The 26,110-nt window shown below is 30.3% G+C and overlaps 4 protein-coding genes across 4 annotated transcripts; all 4 read left to right on the forward strand.

Annotated features, from left to right (window-relative positions):
• The first annotated feature begins 479 nt into the window (after positions 1 to 479).
• LOC126858448 (protein ERGIC-53) lies at positions 480 to 4,764 on the forward strand. The gene is made up of 10 exons (XM_050608786.1): positions 480 to 730; positions 1,500 to 1,556; positions 1,876 to 2,146; positions 2,226 to 2,325; positions 2,409 to 2,520; positions 2,615 to 2,786; positions 2,857 to 3,056; positions 3,149 to 3,345; positions 3,426 to 3,607; positions 3,697 to 4,764. The coding sequence occupies exons 1-10, from the start codon at positions 565 to 567 to the stop codon at positions 3,731 to 3,733; spliced, it is 1,494 nt and encodes a 497-aa protein (XP_050464743.1). The 5' UTR covers positions 480 to 564; the 3' UTR covers positions 3,734 to 4,764.
• A 471-nt stretch (positions 4,765 to 5,235) lies between these two features.
• Positions 5,236 to 7,065, forward strand: LOC126858463 (60S ribosomal protein L6). Its single transcript, XM_050608815.1, has 4 exons — positions 5,236 to 5,324; positions 5,906 to 6,106; positions 6,260 to 6,533; positions 6,674 to 7,065. The coding sequence occupies exons 2-4, from the start codon at positions 5,906 to 5,908 to the stop codon at positions 7,018 to 7,020; spliced, it is 822 nt and encodes a 273-aa protein (XP_050464772.1). The 5' UTR covers positions 5,236 to 5,324; the 3' UTR covers positions 7,021 to 7,065.
• Positions 7,066 to 8,815: 1,750 nt separating this feature from the next.
• On the forward strand, positions 8,816 to 13,243 carry LOC126858436 (glucose dehydrogenase [FAD, quinone]-like). Its single transcript, XM_050608768.1, is given in 4 exon segments — positions 8,816 to 9,006; positions 10,351 to 11,592; positions 11,595 to 12,208; positions 12,388 to 13,243. Coding segments are annotated over 3 exon segments (1,935 nt in total). The 5' UTR covers positions 8,816 to 9,006; positions 10,351 to 10,403; the 3' UTR covers positions 12,520 to 13,243.
• Positions 13,244 to 14,306: 1,063 nt separating this feature from the next.
• Positions 14,307 to 17,542, forward strand: LOC126858435 (glucose dehydrogenase [FAD, quinone]-like). The gene is made up of 3 exons (XM_050608767.1): positions 14,307 to 14,511; positions 15,086 to 16,966; positions 17,144 to 17,542. The coding sequence occupies exons 2-3, from the start codon at positions 15,152 to 15,154 to the stop codon at positions 17,273 to 17,275; spliced, it is 1,947 nt and encodes a 648-aa protein (XP_050464724.1). The 5' UTR covers positions 14,307 to 14,511; positions 15,086 to 15,151; the 3' UTR covers positions 17,276 to 17,542.
• Positions 17,543 to 26,110: the final 8,568 nt, after the last annotated feature.

Below are 26,110 nucleotides of genomic sequence, written 5' to 3' on the forward strand. Positions count from 1 at the left end.
TTTATTATATTTCTTGCGAGCTTGTTTTTTTTTTTTTTTGATCTATGATTCATTTCTATTGTTCTGATCTATATCTTAATTACAGTTTAATAAAAAAAATAACTTGTTACCGCGAGTAAACGAAAGAGAGTTTCTCACACAAATTACTCCTCCAACGAATTGCTTTTAAAAAGCTGAAAAATCTAACAATATATTTAACTTTAACTGCAACTTTTCCAACATGTCATATATAGTAGCTATGAAATTTATTTTTGTTTATGTCAATCTCGAAAACGAAATTAACGTGCGAAAGCGGAATTAAAATGAACGGACTTATCTTTAACTTGATTTCGACTAGGGCGAGGGGGAGAAGGCGGGGGGGGGAGAGGGAAGTGGAATTAAATATCACTGGAATTTTAGAAATTTGGCCACGACAGCGACACGTCGCATTATTCACGCGCCAATCACGGCTGAAATCTCGCGCGTTCGACCAATCATTAAAGAGTTAGACCGGCGTGCGTGGACCGGCTTCCGCTGGAGCAGTCGGGTAACAACCACCGGCCACTACGATTGTCGACAATCGCGATGATGGCTGCCGAGGTGAGGTGGCTTTTGGTTTTTCTAATATCGTTCGCCATCCCGTCCACTCGTGGCGAGACGCCGCATCGGAAATTCGAATACAAGTACTCGTTCAAGCCACCGTACCTCGCGCAAAAGGATGGCAGTGTACCGTTCTGGGAATACGGCGGAAGTGAGTAACGCGATCGACGTATAATATAACCTAGTCAAGACCGACACCTGTCGCTCCGACCTGACGTTCCGTATGTTGTACTCGTGCGGCGTCAATTTACATCGAGAAGATATGTAGCGCTCTTTTCTCCTTTTTTTTTTTTTTAAAGCTCCGAGGCGAGCGCTACTTTGATCTCGATCTCCTTGATACGTAACAAGGAACGCACCGATTACTCCGAAAGAGATCAAAACACCGATGATGTGTGTACACGTTTCTCTCGCGTGTGTACAAAAAATAATATAAAAATAATGTTCGATGACTGAAAGCGAGCGAAATCGCATTGATCTAATCGATACATATAATGAGATGTTCTTGCGGAAAAACTTAATAATAAACGAGCGTTTGCTTCTTAATAACTTTTCAGCTGGATGATAATTTAATAATAATGGAATTTTTTATTATAAAAAAGATTATATAGTTCTTAATGAAAGAAATGAAAACATATACATGAAAACATTGTTTAATGTTAAAGCAGATTTTTATATATCTAAAAAGATATTCATTATTAAAAAATTGCTAAATATGTTGAATTTAATTAAACATATGTTTTACTTGTCTTATCAAAACCACTTATTATTAATCCTCATATGTAATTTTAGATACAATATACATTTGTATAAAAAAAAAGTAAAATTAAGATATATATAATATATTTAATGTAAATGTATATAATATATTTAGTCAATAATTTAAAAAAAAGAAATACATGTATTTATATTTCAAATTACAGATACTATTGCTAGTGCAGAAAATGTCAGAGTAGCACCTTCACTTAAAAGTCAGAAAGGTTTGTATTTATATATATATATAAATTGTATTTTATATATATATATATATATATATATATATATATATATATATATATGTATTACAAATTTGTCAGTATTAATTTAAAATTTTTTATGGTGATAGAAACATTATTAAGGAAAGCTTTAACATTATTGTATAAGAAAAAAATCTTAAATTTTACTACCATAAAGAAGTTTAAATACTTAAAATATAATAATTTTAATTTTTAATAAATACATATAATTAAATTTAACTTTATTATTAAAATTAACCGTTCATAACAATCTTATAACAAACTTAAAAAATACTGCATTTAGGTGCAATATGGTCGAAGCAGCCAATAACTTTCGACTGGTGGGAGGTAGACTTAGTATTTCGTATAAGTGGGCGATCAAGGATAGGAGCAGATGGTTTAGCATTCTGGTACACAACTGCCAAAGGCGCTTATAATGGCACTGTTTTTGGCAGTTCGGATCTCTGGACAGGCTTGGGAATTTTCTTTGATTCGTTTGATAATGACAATAAACACAATAATCCATATATCATGGCTATTATCAATGATGGCACAAAGATTTTTGATCATGCAAAGTAAATATTCTTCTTAATAGCTTGCACATATGACAGGTTCAAAATTTATTTTACATAATTTTGTTTTCTTGTTAAATAGTGATGGCTCTCCGCAACAATCGGCAGGCTGTTTGCGAGATTTTCGCAATAAACCTTTCGCCACGCGTGCACGAATAGAATATTATAAGAATACATTAACAGTGAGCATTTTCGAAAATTTTTTAATAAAATTTTTACACTTTATTTAAACTATTTGTCTGATTTGTATTGTTTTGTTTTCTAGTTGATGTTTCATAATGGCATGACAAACAATGAACAAGATTATGATATGTGTTTCCGAATTGATAACATTGTATTACCGAAAAATGGATACTTTGGAATTTCCGCTGCTACTGGTATGTTATATAAAAAGATGTTGTGACACATGCATTCAAGAATATATATAGTTATTTTTTACTATATCCTTTCCATGCATTTCTATCTATTTAGGTGGCCTGGCCGATGATCATGATATCTTACATTTTCTAACCCTCTCTTTGTATCCTCCCGGCCAGTTACCAGTAGATGAGCATAAAGTTTCTTTAGAGGAACAAGCTAAACTTCAACAAGAATACTTGGACTATCAAAAGAAACTAGATGAGCAGAAAGAGGAATATCGCAAGTAGGTATATACTTATTTCTATGATAAAATATAAATTGCACAAACTTTAACATTGATGTTGTTTTGACAGAGAACATCCAGATAAATTTCACAAACAGGAATATGAAGAATATTATGAAACGGAAAGTCAGAAAGAATTACGGCAGATATTCAATGGACAAAGTCAGATGTTTGATGCCTTGCGTGAACTTAACAGGAAATTAGATGAAATTGTTGGAAGACAAGAGAGAGCATTGAGTTTGATATCACAAGTTCAAGCAAGTCAATCGAGTAAATCGCTTATTATAATTACATTGTTATAATTTAGATCAATATATATAACACTATATATTAATAAATTTTGATTTAAATTTATTGGGTAGGTATACAGGTTGTGAATGGCCAACCAGGACAGCAACCTGTACTAATTGACACCATACGTCGACATGAAGTCGATGCTGTACTAAATAATCAAAATATTATATTAAATACAGCCAAGGAGATTAAATCTTTTGTGGGGGAACTTCATACCAAGACTGAATCCGTTCTTAACAATCAGGCGCGTGCTCCAACGGCACAGGTTGTTTATTTGTATTCTAAGAATAATGATAAAATGCCACAGAGAACTCTTTTATGATATTAATAAAAATAAACGTACAGGTACAACCAATGGGATATGATTATCAATCATTCATGTCGGAGGTACGAGATGGACTGAATATATTGAAGAAAGATATTAAAATCACGGGAAATGCGGATTGCCCTAATTGTTTATCAGTCGGCATGTTCTTGCTATTCATCGCGATACAAATGATAATATTATTGGTGTACAGTATTTACCGGTAATTATATATTATAGAATCTTATTGGATGCAAAGGGACAGATACATAATAATTTACTAATTTTACTAATTTTATTTCTGTTCTATAGGGATAATAAAGAAGCGCAAATGAAGAAACTCTATTAATGTACACATCGTATGTGGTCGAACTTTACAATACATTTTCGTTTGTGAATTATATGACTCAATATTTTTATTACTCGTTATTCATATCCGCGAAGTGTCTCGATATTTGTAATAAATATATCTTTTGTCTTTGTCAGAATGATCTAAAATTAGCAATCGGATATATTGCCCCATGAGAAATGCAGACATCTCACATCGATGTGAGACACCGTTTTAAATAATTATATTTAAATGGGAAGCTATCTCCCGCACTTATAACAATGATGTATATTGTGGTCATTGTATTTTGGCAGAATGCGTTTTGATGAATGGAGAAATAATTACAGAGCTAAAAGCTATTTATGAGTAGATCTTACAAGAGTTATTAAAGATGTTTCACGAGATTTTTTCTTGTATATCGTTATATATATATATATATATTTTTTTACTGTCAAGATCGCATTATCAACATGTTTATCATTACGCATACATCGCTTTCAAATTTCATTCATAATAGCTATATTAATTATTGGTCTTTTGTGCAACTTTTTACATGTAAATCTTTGTACAATATTTTATATTACGCATTTAGTACTTGAATATATGATATATGATTTATATGTACTTGAATATATAATTTATGTTATTTGTAAGAACTATTTGAGATTAGTATTTGGCTACGCCATTTGTTGTAATGAAGAATTATATAGCAAATTTTGCAGTCATATAGTAATGTGATTGTTCGATTATTTCATCAGAGATTGTAGAATAACATTGTGCATATGAATGTGTATCTGCATATACTCTACAATTTATCTTGTAACGTCGTAATATTCTGTACAATGGCTGCATTTTTAAAACTACAATAAGAACTTTGAATACTGTATGTATTGTATGTGTGCAAGATGCATGAGTTGTAGCAATAGTAGTATACAGGAAAATGGGAATTTATAAGTTTGTTATTCTCCTCACATTGCATTTGTAAAAGTTTATTGAATATTGTAAAGATGATTTATCTAATAATGAAAATACAAAAATATAAAAACGAGAAAGTCTGTTAAAATATGTGAATATATCTTAAAATATTTCTATTCTATTACATGCGTGTACACAATTGGATTTTTAATATAACTGAAAAGTTGTTATTATTAACACTAATTTATTTAATATTTAATTATATTTATATTTGTTTTTTTGTTCCAATTTATTAATATGTAATTTAATAATTGTAATCACACTTCTCTCTATATATCATGTGGTAAATTGTTATTATTAAAATAATTATAATTAAAATTTATTATAAAATTTTTAACTTTATCTAAAATAAAATATTTGAAAATCGAAAGAAGATTAGAGCTAGTAGAAGAGAGCTTTTCTTTGTATTATATATATCTTGCAAAAAAACTTTAAAAAAGATGGATATCTGTTTATTTTATTCCATTATTGATTCGAAAGTAAAAGCAAAGAAAGCGTTTGCAGCGAGAACTGGACTATTTCCATGCCTTGTAATTTGTGACTCGCATTTCTTCCGATAGATGCGCTTACCGGAATAACACGTGGCTCCGTCTAGGAAACAATATTCACCAACCTTTACGCTGCCGTTCGCTTCACGGTAAGAGTCCAATATGATAAACAATTTAATATAATCGAGGAAATCCGATTAGTTTAACAAAAATTAATTGAATTTTATATACGAATATTGTATAATGTATGTTTAATTTAGAAGGCTAACTCTATATTTTTGTGGTATCAAACGTTAATTTTATTTTATTATCAAATATATGTATGGTTTCGACATCTTGGTTAAACATATAAAATATTCATCTTTTTTGAATTTTGTAGAAATCAATTTATATTTTATTTTTTTTTAATAAATTATAGCTATATCTTATATTTTATATTACTTTTATACACTTTTATATTTTCAACGTGAGGAAAGCATATGATATAACCTCTAAATCATAATTATCTGATTAGATTTTGTAGTAGCATGTATTGCTATTGTCTCCTTTTTTTACATGCGTAATCGAGAGGTTCAATTTTAGATGATATTTATAATTACTCATTTTTAGGCTCAATAAAACATTAATATATGTAAGCGTGAAAATATAATCTCTAATTTATATATATACTAATTGCATTCTAGTTGTATCAAATATTTTTATTAATTAAATCTAAAAAAAATTCTTCTAGATGGCGGATACAAAAGTGCAAACTCCAGAGAAAAAGGCTGAGCCTGCTGCGGCCAAAAAGGATGCAAAGAGCAAGGGAAAGCCTGCAAGAGGAAAGCCAAGAAATTATGATTTAGGAAATGGTGTTTATAGATTCAGTCGTACACGTATGTACCACAAAAAGGCAATCTATAAATTCCTGGGTAAGAAGAGTGCGAAAAAGGTACATGATTTTATTTATTATTTTATCATTAAGAAAATTTTTCAAAAGAAAATTTTTTAGAACTATTTTTGACAAAATTTGATTAAAGATTTTACTTTAATTTTAAATAATTAAATACAAATACAATTGTGTGCTGATAAATTATTGTTGCAGCCCAAGCCGTCAACACCATTGACTATCGAAAAGAAGATTGGCGGTGATAAAAATGGAGAGAAACGTATTGTACTTTTGAAGAAGAGGCGTGCAAGCTATCCTACTGCTGACCCAGTTACTGTGCACCATTCTAAAAAATGTTTCCATGAACATCGTCGTTATTTACGACCTACTTTGACTCCTGGAACAATCTGCGTTCTGTTAGCTGGACTTCACAAAGGAAAAAGGGTTGTTTTCTTAAAACAACTGAAGAGTGGTTTACTTTTGGTTACAGGTATGTTAGATTATTAAGGCTTTTAAATCTTACTTAAATCTAACATTTGATAATGTTTGATCTAATATTTGATATAGGTTAGTTTGTAATTGAAGCTATTAAATCAAACTTAATTATAATTTATAATTGTTAACAAATAGGACCATTTCTTATCAATGCCTGTCCATTGCGAAGAGTCAGCCAGAATTATGTGATTGCCACTTCTACAAAGTTGGATTTCTCTGGCATTCAGTTACCTAAGCGTATAAATGATGATTACTTCAAGAGGAAACGTGACAAGCGTGCCAAGAAAGAAGAGGGCGATATTTTCAGCAAAAAGAAGGAGGAGTACAAACCGAGCGATCAGAGAAAAGCTGATCAGAAAGTAGTTGACAAGCTAGTGATTGATGCCATCAAGAAACACCCAGATAAAAAATTATTGTTTACCTATCTTTCAGCAATGTTTGGTCTGCGAAGCAGTCAGTATCCACACCGAATGAAATTTTAATTCATGGTTTTAAACTTTTCAAGGAAATAAACATAAAATTTCAAATCTTCATCTTTTATTTTTCCTCTTTTCTGCTTTATAGTATATAATCTCCTGTATTATATTTTTATTTTTGAGTCATGAAGATTATTTTATGTATCTTGAGAGTTTTGGCTTTGGAAATTGAAGTTTGAGATTTTATCTGAAAGAAAAAAATTTTAATAATTATATAATGCATAATATAGAAGCAGTTTATTTTTATCTTTCGGAACATTTATTATAATTAGATGTTTCAGTGGTTGCCAATATCAAATACATTCTATATTAAACTGAGTATTAGACTTTGAATAATTTATTAAAAATTAGAAATTAAATTCTCAAACGTAATAATATGCATATGTATGATTTTCTGCTGTTAAAAGCTTTTTAATATTATCGAAATTAAACTTAGAATTTGTAATTTTTTTCTCTTAATTTTTAAAAAAAATTGAAACAAATTTTCTTAACTTATATGCCAAATTATCATATTCCTGTTTTTTTATTATGGTTTTGCTGATTTTTCGTTATAATGCTTTTTTGTTGATGATTATGAGTCAAAAAACATTTTACGTTTTTAATTGTTATATAGAATATTCCACCAAAGTTAGCCACTCCTTTTGTCTTTTAAATTGAAAGAGATAGATTATAACATATATATATATATATATATATATATATATATATATATATATATATATATTCAATTAAGATGTTAATTTATTTTGTAAGCTAGTACAATATTATACATTTTTTGTTTTTCTCTTAATTTTCGTTTATTTAAAATGATTTACAATAGTTTCAAATAATTAAAAAAATTAATTAACATTATTCAAAATTTAATTTATTTTTGTCTTTTTTAATTATATTTAAAAAAATTATATTATAGAAAATAAGTTAATTCTCAGTTAATTTTAGTGCTGTTAATCCTTTTGGAAATGCTGTTATTTTGTAAAATAATATGCCAAGACCTTTTATTACTTTTCACATACCTCGTTCATATATTTACTAAAAACAAAAGAAAGATATTGAAATAAAAAACGATTCCAATATAGATAAGCTTATATCGATTATGTGTTTCATCTGTCCAACGAATAAAGATAATTGGTTGAATTTCTCGATAAAATCATGATTTTATAATTACTGTAATGAAAACTGACATTATCTTTCAATGCATTGAGAGATAAAGATAAGAAAGTGAAAAAAAGTACTTACTGAATGATCCCTTGAGTGGAAATAGTCCTTTTATTTCTTAACAATAAGTTAAAGAAAGTAGATAATAAAAAATGACCGACGACATTTAAAAATTATAAACCAGTGACAAAATATTTTGAAAAAAAAATTGCAATCCGGAAATGTCGCGTTTTAATGTTAGTTTTAATAAATATGTATATTTTTTTTTCTTCCTTATTTTCTCATTATCAATTTCCGATATTTATTCTTTAATTATTTATAACGATAAATTTGTCAATTCCATAATAAGTTTTTTATTATTATTTAAAGCACATAAAAAAGAGAAACTTGAGTAATATATTTGGATTGAGAAATTCTTTTATGATAAATTGCCGCATCAGAGCTTCATATAGCTCTTTTTTTATTGCACAATTGTATATTTTTTTATTGTTTAGTAATGTATTGTAATGTAAATTGTTGTTCATTTCATGTGCTTTAAATAATAATAAAAAACTTATTATGGAATTGACAAATTTATCGTTATAAATAATTATATAAGTATTATATAAGTATTTATATAAGTATTATAGTGCCCAAAAAGAAAAAAACGCAATTTTTCAGTAAATGTCAAAAGGAGTCAACAGAAAATATTTTAGTTGGCTACAAACTTTCGAAGTGAAATATACTTATCGAAAACAACATCCAGACGATCGGTGCAACGAAAAAAAGGACGACACCTGAAAAACAACTTCTCAGTTCGTTAATGATATATATATTATTGGATTACAAAAAAATTATGTAAGTTCATGATGTCACAGAAATATCAAAGTATAATCGAAAATGTATGTACCTAAAAAAATGTGAAAAAATTAACAAGTATGTAGTGTGTACGCATTATATGCGTTTTAAAAACAGCATTACAATACATAATATTCATCTGTATATATTACCATAAATTTGACTAATTTGGGAATTATTCATAATTAATGACACTTATACATAATAATAAATAATTTTGATAAATTTATTTATTATATAAAATAAATTAAATTTTGTATCGAATAAAAATATAATATGGATTAATAATTTTTTAATAAAGTTTATTTCTATGTAAAATTATTGATAAAAATAATTATTTCAATGAAATTAGTTATATTAACCGTCTGCATAATAATTATATAATAATTACTGCTAACTATATACAATAATCAAAATATAATATTTATTGTAGTATATACATTTTTAAAAATTTATTTTACTTTTCTGGACAAAAATGCTTTTCATATGATTCTGAAGAAGTATTCGTTAGAAAACGGGAAATCGTATTTATTCATCTGGAAGTCTATGACAAGACAAGAATGCGGAAGTGTATTTCAGAATATTACGTATATATATATATATATATATATATATATATATATATATATATATATATACATTTTCAACTTGTTCAATTAATGTAAAATATAGTTTTGATTTTGACAAAATAATATTAAGAAACTATGAAAATATGTAAATCATAGTGTACATATAATTGCAGCTAAAATATATGATGCAATTTCTCGCGAAACATAAATAAAAAATTCAAAATATAATTCTTTATAGTGCGTATATAGATACATGATGTCACTTAAAGACGTTCATTAAGTATACATATATAAGCGTTATTCTTTACCAAAGTACATTTTCCAGTATAATAACTTTTGTGCTAAACTACATTATTTTGTGCAATAATGAAAAAATTATTTAATCACACGTTATGGAACTTCTTTTTATATATAAATATATATTTTTTGTTTACATAAATTATATATAAAGAGTATTATAAAATAAAAATATTTAGTTGCTATTTTGATAAAAAAATTTTTTTTTATGTGTTACATTCACATAATTACATGACATTTAATAAAAATTACATTAAAAACGAGTTGAGCCAAATATTTTTACGCTTAAATTCTTGCAATTAATTGACTTGCAATGTGACTTCTTCTTTAACCTTTGTTAAATATACGTACTGCGTAGGTATGATAAAATGTTTATATTATTGTCGTGTACGTGATTCACGTTGGCATATACAGTAACATATAAAATATCTATATAAAATATGGATCTTAATGTAACTATATGTATTCAAATTTCTAGAGGCAGTTTTCTATTATTGCGACCTACTCGAGACATTTGCCAATTGCTTGGATATGTTGAGCAAAGTGCTAAGCCGCAAGCTGCTCACTTATCTTTTCAGCATCGCTGCCATAATTGTCCCGATACAATCAGATAGGCAATCTTCAAGGAAACGACACAATAATCTCTACAACGATGATAATATATCAAGTTTTTCAAATTTACTCGGAGTAGGTGTTGGAACTTTGGACTTTCTGAAACAAGGCCAACATTATCTAAATCAAGAAATACCGGACATGACCCCTGAATTCGAAGATATATATGATTTTGTAGTGGTTGGTGCTGGCACAGCCGGTGTCACGATAGCCGCGAGATTAAGTGAAATTCCTCAAGTCAAGATATTGCTGATCGAAGCTGGATCTAACGAGAATATTCTCATGGACATTCCGCTAACTGTTCCTCTTCTACAGCTAAGTAATGACATCAATTGGAAATATCGGACAAAGCCATCCAATAGATATTGTCTCGGTATGGATAACAATAGTTGTAACTGGCCTAGAGGAAAAGTGATGGGCGGTAGCAGTGTGCTAAACTACATGATTGCTACCAGAGGCGGCGCCGAGGATTACGATCGCTGGGCTGAAATGGGAAATGAAGGCTGGGCTTACAAAGACATTCTCAAGTATTTCAAGAAATTGGAAACAATCGATATCCCGGAATTACAGTCAGATATTATCTATCATGGAACTAAAGGACCAGTACACATTAGCTATCCGTCATTCCATACACCATTAGCAGAGGCATTCTTAAAAGCTGGCAAAGAGCTAAAATATCCATTAGTAGATTACAACGGAAAAGATATGATAGGATTCTCATATTTGCAGTGCACGATTATGAACGGCACTCGCATGAGCAGTAATAAAGCATACTTGTACCCTATACATAATCGCAAAAATCTTCACGTGACTCGTCACAGCATGGTGAGAAAAGTGCTAATCGATCGTCGTACAAATCGTGCGATTGGTGTAGAGTTCATTAAATATGGTCGGGTTATCTCCGTCCTGGCAAGCAAAGAAGTGATATTGTGCGCAGGTGCAATTGGATCGCCGCAGTTGCTAATGTTATCCGGCATTGGACCGGCTGAACATCTTACCAAACTCGGTATAGATGTTATTCGAAATGCGCCGGTCGGAGAGAATCTAATGGATCACGTGCTTTACAGCGGACTGACATGGATAATTAATGCATCAATAAGTATAAAATGCATGACATGTTGAATCCGGTTCATCCATATCTAGCGGATTTCCTAACAAAAAAAACCGGACCTTTTACGATTCCGGGCGCAGCAGAGGCTCTCGCTTTTATCAATACTAAGGATCTAAAAAAACGCACCGGTTTACCGGATATAGAATTAGTGTTTATCGGTACTGGTTTCAAAGGAGATTTAATTCTTCCAATTGTAATAGGTTTGAATACGCAAATGAAACAGATATGGAATAAATATCTTTATAAGTACGGCTGGACCCTAATGCCAATGCTGTTAAGACCAAAAAGTCGTGGACGGATAAGATTATTAGCTAATGATGTTAATGTTAAACCTGAAATAGTACCCAATTATTTCGATGATATGGAAGACGTTAAAACGATGATTGCCGGTATTAAGGCTGCAATAAAGATCGGTCAAACGAAAGCGATGCAGATGTTTGATTCGCAATTGTCTAATGATACTATTCCTGGATGCGAAAATTATAATTATGATTCCTTTGCTTATTGGGATTGTATGATCCGAACGGTCATTTCTACTAGCTTTCATTACTCCGGTACTTGCAAGATGGGTTCAAAAAAAGATCCAACTGCTGTTGTCGATCCCAAATTAAAGGTATTTATAAAAGATACACTAAAGTATTTACAACAAATACAATAGATCTTGTGATCTACAATGAGTTTATATATATATATATATATATATATATATATATATATATATATATATATATATATATATATATATATATATATATATATACCAATATATATTTAAATACCAATGTTCTGCAGGTAATCGATATTCAAGGATTGAGAGTAGCTGACGCATCCATCATGCCCGATATTGTATCGGGGCATACAAATATACCTGTTTATATGATAGCAGAGAAACTGGCAGATATGATCAAGGAAGAATGGGGTTAAAAGTATTTGAAAGATACACTAAAGTATTTACAAAGGATACAATAGTTATTGTGATGTAATAGATATGACAATGCGTTTATATGCATATTTATAAATTTATAAATGTAATTTTGTTGTTACTTTGTTATGTAACATTTATGTAATTTAGTGAACGTAAATATGGATATTTTAAAAGTTTCGTAAATGCTATGTATCTTTAATGACATTAATTGTAATTTTAATTGAAAAGTAATGCTAAATACGTAACATTTATGTATTTTAACCGTTTTAATGCTAAGCAATTTTTGCAAGAATGCACGAAAATTGCGATACATATTGAAACTCGCAGCGCAAAAGCGCTGCGTCGCGGTTTTCGAGACAAACGATCGCAGCGCTTTGTATACTCTAAAAATTTCATAAATGCTACATAACTTTAATGACATAATTAAAATGTTATGTTAAATATGTACTAATTATATATTTTGGTGAATGTAAATGTGTACATTCTAAAAATTTCATAAATGTTACATAACTCTAACGACATAAGTGTAACATTAACATTATTGATGTCAATATATATTTTTGTTAAAACCTTGTAAAAAGAATTGTAAAAGGAAGAAAATTACCATTACCAATTACCATTATTGACATTTTTAAGCGTTCTGAAAAAATGATGAATGTATATAAGTGCAATGTCATTGAGAAAAATGTATTTAAAACATATTTTCTTAATATATAGAGTTATAAAAATAAAAAATAAAATTATATATTAAAAAAAAGATTTAAAAATGTGCACCAACTTTTTTTGAATATTTTTATATATTCATGCCATTTTTCTGTTATCTAACATTTATGACTTTCATATACATATTTATGTATTTTAATGAATGTAAATGTATATACACGTAGTATTTACAAAAGTTTTAGAGTATACACAAGTATGTTTACTAAATTTCATAAATGATACATAACAGAGTAACGGCAAATTTATTAAATGTATATAGTATATATATATATATATATATATATATATATATATATATATATATATATTATACTTTAAATCTTCTAAGCATGTCCACCTAAAAAAAATGTTCACTTCCATAAGATTCCTCCCTCGATACCATACAACTTTTATTTCAAACATTTTCTCCTATCTCCAAAACTGTGGGAATTATTCGGATGGCCTGTTTTAGACTCGATTACCCTATATAAATTTTATGTATCTTTACGTTTTAAAAGTTGACGTAACGGTTATCATATCTGTTCTGTCAATATTATGTAAATGTTACAGAACACTATTTACTATGTAATTTCATATATAAATTTTATGTATATATTTATTTATTACATTTTAATGTTATGTATCATACACATTTATCATGAATCATATATAACAGTGCTCAAAATTAATTATCCTTTTCGAAAGCGATGCCTACGGTCCCTCCACTACCATTCATACTTGGCCGCCAAATCTAGGACATTGAAATATCGGCTCGAAAAGGACAACTATCTCCGAGCACTGAAATACAAGCCCGATAAATATTACATAAATGAAAACACATTTTTCGAGTAAATTTCGAAAGAAAGACTATATACTATATATAGTTATATATATATATATATATATATATATATATATATATATATATATATATATACTATTATATATATACTATTATATATAGTTATATTATATACATATAGCCTAATAAAAGGCGACTTTGATACAAAGTCTAGAATTCTAGAATATAAAATTTACAATTAAGACATAATTAGTTTAGCCTTGATCCCCTCCGGACAAACATACGTTTCTCATTTCACATTGCCGCAATAGACCTACTTTTACAAGCGCGCTTAGATTAAACTATATGCGATTACTGACAGTATTGTATAAGTATCTCTCTGATACACATCAATGAATCACGCGTCTGATAGTATATTCTTACATAATAAACATAAATGTATATTATCTTCATTCAAGAGAGTCAAATTTTTCTCTGTAGTGTTTACGTATGTATATCTTCCAATTAATAACTTTTGTTATAACTAATCGGCATTATTTTGTGTAATCATAGGTCCATAATAAGATAAAAAATCACTTAATTGCACGCCATAGAATTTCTTTCTACATATGTATAAGTTTTTTAAATAGATTAACTATAAATATAAAAAATATTATAGAATAAAAATATTTAGTTGTTATTTATGTTTTAATGAAAAGATTCTTTTTTTATCATTACATTTACGTAATCGTATGACGTTTAATATCATAAAAATGTACTTTGCTAACATAAATCAGACAAAACATAATTAAAATCAAAGTTGCATTAAAAACGAGATATTATATTTTTGTGCTTAAATTCTTGCAATTAATTGACTTGCGGTATCCTCTTTTAACCTTTTTTAATACACGAATTCTACACGTAATCTATACGTACTTCCATATGCGTGAGAAAATGTGGTTTATATATATGTATATTATCATGTACGTGATGCACGTTGGCATATACAATAATATTTATAACATATGGATCTCAATGTATATATATATATACATATTCATATTATATATTCAAACTTCCAGAAGCAGTTTTTTGCCACAGACTGTTTTGCCACAAACTGAAAACATTTAAAAACTAATTGCTTCAATATGTTGAGCAAAGTGCTAAGTCACAAAGTGAACAAGATACTTATTCATCTTTTCAATATCGCTATCATAATCGTTTCGATACAATCGGATAGACAATTTTCACCGAAACGGTACAGTAATCTCTACGGTGATGAGAATATATTAAATTTATCAAATATACTTGAAACCAAGTTTGGAATTTTAAACTTACTGGAAAAAGGTCAACATTATCTAAATCAGGAAATACCGGACATGACCCCTGAATACGAAGATGTATACGATTTTGTGGTGATTGGTGCTGGCACGGCCGGTGCCACGATAGCCGCGAGATTAAGTGAAATTCCTCAAGTCAAGATATTGCTGATCGAAGCTGGATCTAACGAGAATATTCTCATGGACATTCCGCTAGCTGTTCCTCTTCTACAGCTAAGTAATGACATCAATTGGAAATATCGGACAAAGCCATCCAATAGATATTGTCTCGGTATGGATAACAATAGTTGTAACTGGCCTAGAGGAAAAGTGATGGGCGGTAGCAGTGTGCTAAACTACATGATTGCTACCAGAGGCGGCGCCGAGGATTACGATCGCTGGGCTGAAATGGGAAATGAAGGCTGGGCTTACAAAGACATTCTCAAGTATTTCAAGAAATTGGAAACAATCGATATCCCGGAATTACAGTCAGATATTATCTATCATGGAACTAAAGGACCAGTACACATTAGCTATCCGTCATTCCATACACCATTAGCAGAGGCATTCTTAAAAGCTGGCAAAGAGCTAAAATATCCATTAGTAGATTACAACGGAAAAGATATGATAGGATTCTCATATTTGCAGTGCACGATTATGAACGGCACTCGCATGAGCAGTAATAAAGCATACTTGTACCCTATACATAATCGCAAAAATCTTCACGTGACTCGTCACAGCATGGTGAGAAAAGTGCTAATCGATCGTCGTACAAATCGTGCGATTGGTGTAGAGTTCATTAAATATGGTCGGGTTATCTCCGTCCTGGCAAGCAAAGAAGTGATATTGTGCGCAGGTGCAATTGGATCGCCGCAGTTGCTAATGTTATCCGGCATTGGACCGGCTGAACATCTTACCAAACTCGGTATAGATGTTATTCGAAATGCGCCGGTCGGAGAGAATCTAATGGATCACGTGCTTTACAGCGGACTGACATGGATAATTAATGCATCAATAAGTATAAAAATGCATGACATGTTGAATCCGGTTCATCCATATCTAGCGGATTTCCTAACAAAAAAAACCGGACCTTTTACGATTCCGGGCGCAGCAGAGGCTCTCGCTTTTATCAATACTAAGGATCTAAAAAAACGCACCGGTTTACCGGATATAGAATTAGTGTTTATCGGTACTGGTTTCAAAGGAGATTTAATTATTCCAATTGTAATGGGTTTGAATACGCAAATGAAACAGATATGGAATAAATATCTTTATAAGTACGGCTGGACCCTAATGCCAATGCTGTTAAGACCAAAAAGTCGTGGACGGATAAGATTATTAGCTAATGATGTTAATGTTAAACCTGAAATAGTACCCAATTATTTCGATGATATGGAAGACGTTAAAACGATGATTGCCGGTATTAAGGCTGCAATAAAGATCGGTCAAACGAAAGCGATGCAGATGTTTGATTCGCAATTGTCTAATGATACTATTCCTGGATGCGAAAATTATAATTATGATTCCTTTGCTTATTGGGATTGTATGATCCGAACGGTCATTTCTACTAGCTTTCATTACTCCGGTACTTGCAAGATGGGTTCAAAAAAAGATCCAACTGCTGTTGTCGATCCCAAATTAAAGGTATTTATAAAAGATACACTAAAGTATTTACAACAAATACAATAGATCTTGTGATCTACAATGAGTTTATATATATATATATATATATATATATATATATATATATGTACATATATATATATATATATATATATATATATATATACCAATATATATTTAAATACCAATGTTCTGCAGGTAATCGATATTCAAGGATTGAGAGTAGCTGACGCATCCATCATGCCCGATATTGTATCGGGGCATCCAAATATACCTGTTTATATGATAGCAGAGAAACTGGCAGATATGATCAAGGAAGAATGGGGTTAAAAGTATTTGAAAGATACATTAAGTACGTAAAGTATTTACAAAGAATACAGTAGATATTGTCATCTACAACCAAGAAGCTGGCAGATATAATCAAGGAAGAATGGGAATACTTGAAGAAATCACTATCATATAAAATATTACTATAAATATTATTATATAATATTTTATGATAGTGACTTCTAAATAATTATATCACGTTACCATGTGTATAATATTTGAGACAATTAAAGTTGTAAACAAAATGAGTACATTCAATAGTAAATAAAAATTATTTACCACACATACCTCTGGTCCATCCATCGTCGGATGCTTTCTAAAATCTCCTTCTTTTCACTTGTTCATTTCTTGTTGTTTTCACTCGCAAGAATTCACAGTTAATTACTTTTAGTCTAATATGCGACAATCGCATACTTTACACTGGCACACGCGATCGCGGAACAATTATACGAACCATACACTTTATTATATCGTAAAAGAGAACGCGAAGAAGATTTTTGATATTTACGATGTCAAAATCATGCGCCACTGGTAAGAGTATACTATCTCTATTATTTAATTATTATTTTTTATTTCTTATTTTTAAAAGTTAATTAATTATTAATTATAATAATCGTAGCAAATTATAATTAATATTTATAATATCGTATATAAATTTAATAATGATACATGATATATCATGTAATGATATAAAAATACCAGGCTGCGAATCATTTAAGTTTGCTTCCGATAATTATTGGCGTTGTGCAATTAAACATCTATCATCCATGATGAATCATGAGATCGGAACCGTTAAAATGGGACCTTACACGGATGCTTACGCAGTTGTTGATCCACAGCTAAGAGTGTATGGTGTTAAGGGACTGAGAGTAATAGACGGTTCGATTATGCCCACGATATCTTCTGGTCATACAAATGCAGTAATTTATATGATCGGCGAGAAAGCCGCGGATATGATCAAAGAGACTTGGAAAAATACATAAAAAAACACGCTTAGTAAAAAAAAACCGTCTATTACTCTCAGTCCCTTAACACCATACACTCTTAGCTGTGGATCAACTGTGTAAGCATCCGTGTAAGGTCTCATTTTAACGGTTCCGATCTCATGATTCAATTTTTTTAATGTGGATCTCCGTATTTATGTGAATTCTCTTTTTCAAAAATGAAACATATAAAATTGAATACGAGATTTTCATTAAGTGATACATCATTATTCTCGCTGATGTGAGTATAAAGTATTCATCAAAAATTGACATTCATATTTCGTCTTTCAAAAGAACAAAATGCAAATAGAGTTTGCAACTTTAGAGGAATAGGCCTACTGGGGAAACCACTCTAAAAAAAACGCTAAACTCACTTTTCGTGTGTTTGTTTATGCGAGATGTACGTGAGATTGAAGAATGACAAATAAAAATTATCACAATTCTGGTATAAAATTATCATATTTTGAGATTCACTAATCTTATCCGGAATGATTGCAATCGAAAGCTTGGATCAATATTATCAAAAAAGTGTCGTTAAATTGAGAATTATTAGATTTTGATTAAAGTTTCAATTGAGATATTTTAATCGAAAGTTCATGTGACATAAAATTCCAAATAAGTTACTGATAACGCTTGACATTTACGCAGTAACTTTCATCTAGCTCGGATTATTGATTTATGTACTTGGCGCTTGATACCTCAAATAATAAAATTATTTATTAACAATTAGCCGTTATTATTAAAATTATTTACGAGTTCTTTATAAATTTTTATAAACATTAGTTGAAGTTAAGTATCATTTATAAGATATTTTCTATTCATGAGTTTAACCCAGTTAACTAATGTTTCTAAGAAATACTTTTAGATTCCATTTAAAATCAAAAAGACGGTGCTTTCTCTTGTTTTACTATTCCGATGTCGTCTTTATTTTGCGCAAATGTTATGCGAATGTGTTCCCATTTTCTGCTTCGTATATATTTTCTGCGATTTAAACGAATACGAATTTGAAATGCTTCATTGAACAACATTCTACATTTTCGCGATATCATCTTCGTGTGAAGCGATTTTTTCGTAAATCTATATATCATTTAAAAAAGTGTACGCGTGACCAGAAATATATATATATATTTTTTTTTCCATGTCCAAGAAAACTCCATTATATGTACATCTCAGCAATATATCGGTAACAAAAGTCGCTGTTTTTTAACGCAAATTCTCATCTCCGCTATGCTCGCAGCGTCCATATCTGTAAGGTTTCGTCTGGATAAAACGTTACAACCCTCTTGGCCAAGACGAGACCAATAGAATGACGGTCTCGGTGGCGCAGAATCCGCAAAATTCATCCCTCGATTGCGGCATCCAAGCCCGATTGGCCGAGGCCGAGTCCAATCGGATTTCATCCGTTATTGATCCCGGTGGCGGAATTGTTGAAAGTTTTTTTTTATTGGCCATAGTTGTAAAGTGTTTTATGGCCAATGTAAAACGACCCGTCGCGTTATACGGATTACCGTGGTGAGTTATTAAAATTGCCCAGGACGCCTCGATGCGTCCGCGAATTAATGGACGCGACATCTCGAAACGATCGACTAAGATCGCCTGAATTACCCCGTTCTCGGATACTATTCTTTTTGTCGCTGATAAAAAAAAATGCGTCTGCTTGAAAAATATCCGGCGAAATCTTATATTTGACTCCTTGGAGAAAGAAATCGGTTAAGTACTGCATTGTCTTCGGAATTGATCGCGTAGAAATTGCGCTTTTAAAGAATATCGGATCGTAAAATGTGCGAAGGGGATGTTTGAAGAAGCTTCGAGAAACTACAACACATCTATTCTACGCATTTCAATTTTAATAATAACTTTATATAATAATATATAACTTTTAATAATAATTTTAATAACCGGTTATTCTTTATAATTGTATAATATTAAATCGCATTCTCTCTTTCCATCATATTCTGTACGAAATGTCACTAATATTTTAACTTCTTTACGAGAGGATAGAATATATGTTTGCGTACCGTACGATGATGGTTGTCATTGTAACGAAATGGTTTTACGTGGCAAGGGTAGAAGAGAGAGAGTGTTTCCCTTGAAATAACAGTTTACAGAAAAATTAGCGGCACTTCACTATGCAAACAAGCGTCAATTGTGTCTCCCCTTGTGAAACTAACAGCGCAAAGTTCCCTTCGATGTAGCAATATAAAAAAATCTGCGCAAACACTTCTATTGTTCATGGAAAATGATACGATCGTTTTTTTAACGGTCGCAGAGTGCAGATGTGCGTTCCCATACTTGAACAAATACCGTACTATCATTTTGACGCATTATTTCGAAATTAAATCCTGCACGTAAATGCAATATTTTTAAATAAATCTTAGTTAATAAAATTAGTTTTTTGACGAATATACCCTCAAATAAAACACCATTATTATAATACAGAGATATTAAATTCCGTAACATTTTATAAATGTAAATTATTATTTTAGTTATTATGTATATTTATATTTTTTTGCTAAATCTACATTTAACGAATTGTACTCAATCCTACGTCGTCAAATTTTTTCGCAAATTATTACACGTAATTATTTCTTGATTAAATTTATACGTAAAACTCGAAAGAAACTAAAAATCCCTGACAATTACAATTTCAAAGATACATGGGGTACATAAAAGTTCTTACTTGGATTCTCACGTTGATGAAATCTCTTACGTATCGCGTAAGCATAACGCATTCAATCGTGGATAGTGCGTATCGCGCGCACACCTACTGTGACAAATGAAAATATATTTCGTATTCGCGAAGATGGGGTCCGCGATTATCCTCTAATAGATTCTTTTGAGTATAACACGCGCGTGTGCAAGCGCATATCCCGGTTACGCGTGATTTATATAACGGGGGGTGCCCGATATAATTTAGGGGGCACGAGACATAGTTCGGACGAGAGCGTAATTCCACGAGCGATTTGCTTGATCGAATCGCCGCATCGAGAATACATATCATATATGTATCGATTCGATTGATTAAAAGCCCTCAGTCCGATTGAAAGTCATACACGCTCGATGGGGTTCGTTGCCCTTCGTCAAACTTACTATTCTGTTGACCCCCGCCGCGAGCGACGAGTAATTTCATTCATATACGGCTGGCAAGATTTTTGTAAATGAGGGCGAGATATCATTAGGTGTATGTAATGATATAAATTATAGATGTGCAATATATGTATATATGTGATGTAGCATTTTATCCATAAATTTATTAATTTTGAAATCAATGAGTTTCGAAGTCTTTAAATCTTATCTACAATCTCTCTTTTTTATTTATATTTTATGTATTACACGAAGTTCTAAATAATTAAAATTTGTTGTAATATATTTGTTTTTAGTTGATACTTTATTTTTGATATCATAAACTAAAAGTAGGTCTATAACATCAATGTTTAAAACATTGAAAGCGCGGTTTATATTTTTGTATAATATATACTTATTTTTAACGTAAAATCCTGTCTCTTAAATTGAATCAACAAATTTTCACAAAGTAATGACTCAAAATTTCATCAAAGATAATTGAGAGTATTTTATTGATTTTTAGTAAAAACACATTTTGCTTCTCCATTCTATTTTATTGATTATGGTATTATTGAAAAAGTAATAACCGTATATATTTGCAAGATGTAGCTTTCAAAACTTTTCTTATTTATTTTATGTTATTTTTAGGGAAAACTCTCATATACATCTATCTAGAATGACACATATATGTATAACTAATTTAAATTCAAATTTATATAAAATTATATTTTTTTATTTTATTCTAAAGATATAATTAATCCATAAAAAATAAACAAGACTCTTGGTCAAACTTCTTTGATTTATTTCTTTAACATCATATCGCTATAAATTTATATCTCATATATAAAATATAAAAATATAAAAAAGTAAATTTTAAAATATTATTAAAACACTATCACACTAATTGATACTTTTAATGAGATTTCATTAATTTGATATATTCTATTTTTCGCTCTTATAAGTGACACCATCAGCAACTATTTAGTAATAAACACATAACATTGATTTTATTTGAAATGTACTTTTTTTTATATGTCCTTTAAAAATTTATTCAATCAACGAATTCATGCAAATATGCATTCGATGATGGTATTTCTAAATATAATGTTTTTGGATGCCGCGCTTTTTTTGTATTTCTTTGACATGCAAAATTCTTCCTTCATAGATTCTCCTCGCATAATGCGACTCGATGACTCGGCTGTGTCCCGATGACGTCGCGAATTTTCTCAAAGATTATCGAACAGCTTTGTTCCAAATTGCAAGAACAAAGAGGCCAAACGATTCCCCCGCGCAAAAAAGAGGAAGCCGCGCAATGCTCTCTCGCGTCAAGGTTCGCCACGCAAAGAGCGAGAGAACAAAGGGGAAATATATATTATGTGAAAAAAAGACCTACGCGCGAATGAGATGACATTTATAATCTTACGCGGGCGAGGACATAGATCAACGATGTTTTTGCTCGGTTGAGAGGGGATCTCCCTCGCGGAAAGATGCTGAATTCGAATTTAATTATTATTAATTGTTTCTCGTCGATGACTGCAGGGACGATGTTTCCGCGTAATTGTTTTTATGACTTTTGCAAACAAAATTAACTAGCAATGCTAAGAATTTTGTTGCCATTTGTGTATGATTATAACATGCAAAGTATAAAAAATATAATTCTAAAATTGTGTAAAAAATTATTAAGTATAGAGCTTAAGAAACTTGAACTTTACGTTTAATATAATAGTTAAGATTTGTAATTAAAATGTAAAGATTTCAAATCTTTACACCAACAATATAAATATATAGGTTGATTTTTTTCTGTATATTTATAGATCAGCCAATTTACTAATGTTTTTTAAATTAACACTTTAAAGTTAAATGATATTGATGTACAAATTTTACAAACATATTAAATGCCCTGCTCTTCCAAAAATGCATTGTGAGAAAAGCAGCAAAGATAAACGTAAAAGCAAAACAGATGTAAAAATCTACAAACATGTAGAATAATATAATATTATAAAAAAAGACATATCAATTTTTTGATAAAGTGCAACGCTTAATTATAAGAAATGTCGATTTAGGAGACTTATATCGATTTGAATATTTTCTTAGCATATACAAATATTCCAATAATTTGCGATAGATAATATTATTTACAAAGTCAATATTATCACGCAAATACAGTTTTTTAGATGACATTATCAAGATTAATATTCGTCCTCTGCAATTTAATATAATACGAGTGCGCAAGGGGTTAAATATAAGCGGCGCGATGCGGGAAAGTAGACGGAAGCAAAATTAAGCCACCACTTAAGGGAAGAGTATCGAGCCACTTAAGCAGTAATCTGACGTGCACGGTGGATTTCTTGGTACGATATCAGGGGTAGTATGTGTACTTTAGTCACGGTGGACCCTCGATTGGGCGTATCCAGCTCGCGTAACTTCGGGGGGATAAGTAACTTTTGTCTAGGCCCTAGGAGCCGATGCGTACAGATCTCTCAGCGGGAGGGTTGTCTGCGACAAGGACGCGAATGCAGCGCGAGCACTCAGAATGGTCAGTTTATGTGGTTTCTCGAGATATTTATGGGGTGTGCGCGGCTAGCGAGCCTAGAGGGTAACTCCAAGAGCTATATATTGTACAAATTGGACGCGGGTCTCGTGAAAATGCGAGGCAATGGTGTGATAGAATTTCCGCTATTTGTATATGCAACTTATTGTCCTCGAGTTCTCGAGCGACCGATTTAACCGAGAATGCTCTCCATAATAATATTTTAACTCAGTTGCTTTATACACATATCGTTGTATTATGAAATTTAATTCAATAATATATAAATTGTATTATTAATTAAATACTCAACCATTTTATTCTCAAAATTTTTGGTTGGTGTTGTATTTGATATAGCCAAATTTTTAATTATTTTGTAGTTATTTAATTGTTTCTAATTTCCAATAAACTTTTATTTCGATGATATTACGCCAATAGTGATCATAGGAAATAAAAAATAAAATTATTTATTTTATATGTTTTTAGACTTTATTTTAATTATATATTGATATTCTTTCAATATTACCTTTATATTCTATTTTGTGAAACAATCAGTATCCTCAAATGTAATCTAAATTCTCTTGAATTTACTTATATTATTCTTGTATTTACTAATATTATTCTTTTATATTTAATTTACACATACACATACAAAATAAGAAAAGTTCCTAAGAGCTAGATGTTGCGCTTATTTTGTACATTTTTGTTATCCTCTCTTGTAAATCAACGAGGTCGAGAGCTTCCGCTGCAAATACGACGACAACAGACGCACAAGTGCATGCAGGCGTTTTGTAATTTAATATTCGCGTCCCCCTTGCGCGACGTGTTCATTACTTAAGTCCGCACCCAGTATACGCGCGCATCCCTTCGATTTCATCGCACATATATCCATGATCACTCTACCAGGACTAATGCATCGCGCGACCAAATGTTCGGTGCGATTTAAATGTTAGGGGGAACAGTTAAGTATCCCGGTAGTTAACGCACCGCCGTCGTAACTTTCGCGCCGATCGTTAATTCCTCTTTTAGGTCCCGGGAGGCTTGTTAACTAACACTTTATTATCATCGCGGTTGAGTGATGTTCGACTCTATGCAAACGTTCTATAATGCATGCGCAAAAATTTATATTACATTCTCGCACTCTCTACAAATATGAAACAATTTTGGGTGTATGTATAAGTTGCTCGTGTTGTGAACCATATGTAATTACTTGAGTATAATAAATATTCGTAGGAAAATAAGGAAAATGAGAAAAAAATCTATCTGACCTTTGTGTGTGACTTAAAATATTACTAAACAAAAATAAAAAAATATTACACAGCGTAATATGTTAGTATTGAGGAGCTTTGTAAAATAAAGTATTTTTAAAATTAAAAAAAAGATTTATATTACGCAATCTATATAAATCGTACGTATTAATAGGTTTGATTAACTATGTCAAAAAATATTGCATGACTTTTAGTATTGTTTGTGTTAAATATATAAAATTTATAAAATTAATTATTTATTGTTGGCGGTAGAAAATACAGATTTTAATTACTTATTTGATAATTTGATTAATTTTTTATAATATAATAAAAGGATTTACAAATTCATATTTTAAAGGCGGATAACGCTTACTCTTCATACGCATGTTAATTCAACAAGGAAAATTATGGGAGACACGTGTGCTAAATTGAGACTGTAATTTTAATGGCATTGGACGAGTGGCGGCAGACCGATTATCGCTGATTTAATTAACCCCGGGGGCTCCATTTCGCGCAAAACGAATGGAGCACTGTGTATTTCGTCACTGATATATATTACCAGTAGGTTGATTCGCTAATGCCTCTACATTTAATGTCTTCTTTTATTATGAATGTTAGTAATGGAATAATCGTATCTTAATAATTTTTCTTGTAATAATTAAAATAATGCAACAAAGCAATGATATGATTATTGAGAAATTAAATTTGTCATCCGTAAAACGAACTTAAAATATATTTGTCAGTGAGATTTTTAATATATTTGAGAATTATTTATAATAACTTCCAAAGAAATAAAATACTTTTTTTTTAATTTTATAGAAAATAGAGAAAATTAATGTTTTAAATTGTGGGCGTATAAATAATTTTAATATATTAATTTATATATATATATATAAAATATCAATTTAATATAATCTTTATTTAAATATTGACATAAACACTTATTTTCTTTTTATTTATGAGATAGGAAAAAGTAGAAAATAAGAGATTAAATTTATCTTTAAATTAAAAAAAAAAT

This window comes from Cataglyphis hispanica, chromosome 25 (assembly GCF_021464435.1).
Source record: "Cataglyphis hispanica isolate Lineage 1 chromosome 25, ULB_Chis1_1.0, whole genome shotgun sequence".
Classification (NCBI taxonomy): Eukaryota; Metazoa; Arthropoda; class Insecta; order Hymenoptera; family Formicidae; genus Cataglyphis; species Cataglyphis hispanica.

What these genes read in the sequence shown, in the direction of transcription:
- LOC126858448 (XM_050608786.1), top strand. Translation starts at nt 565, where the DNA reads ATGATGGCTGCCGAGGTGAGGTGGCTTTTGGTTTTTCTAATATCGTTC. An exon ending in GTTCTGGGAATACGGCGGAA is followed by an intron (nt 731 to 1,499) that starts GTGAGTAACGCG and finishes TTCAAATTACAG; the next exon opens with ATACTATTGCTAGTGCAGAA. An exon ending in AAGATTTTTGATCATGCAAA is followed by an intron (nt 2,147 to 2,225) that starts GTAAATATTCTT and finishes CTTGTTAAATAG; the next exon opens with TGATGGCTCTCCGCAACAAT.
- LOC126858463 (XM_050608815.1), top strand. Translation starts at nt 5,906, where the DNA reads ATGGCGGATACAAAAGTGCAAACTCCAGAGAAAAAGGCTGAGCCTGCT. An exon ending in GTAAGAAGAGTGCGAAAAAG is followed by an intron (nt 6,107 to 6,259) that starts GTACATGATTTT and finishes TTATTGTTGCAG; the next exon opens with CCCAAGCCGTCAACACCATT. An exon ending in TGGTTTACTTTTGGTTACAG is followed by an intron (nt 6,534 to 6,673) that starts GTATGTTAGATT and finishes GTTAACAAATAG; the next exon opens with GACCATTTCTTATCAATGCC.
- LOC126858435 (XM_050608767.1), top strand. Translation starts at nt 15,152, where the DNA reads ATGTTGAGCAAAGTGCTAAGTCACAAAGTGAACAAGATACTTATTCAT. An exon ending in TTGTCGATCCCAAATTAAAG is followed by an intron (nt 16,967 to 17,143) that starts GTATTTATAAAA and finishes AATGTTCTGCAG; the next exon opens with GTAATCGATATTCAAGGATT.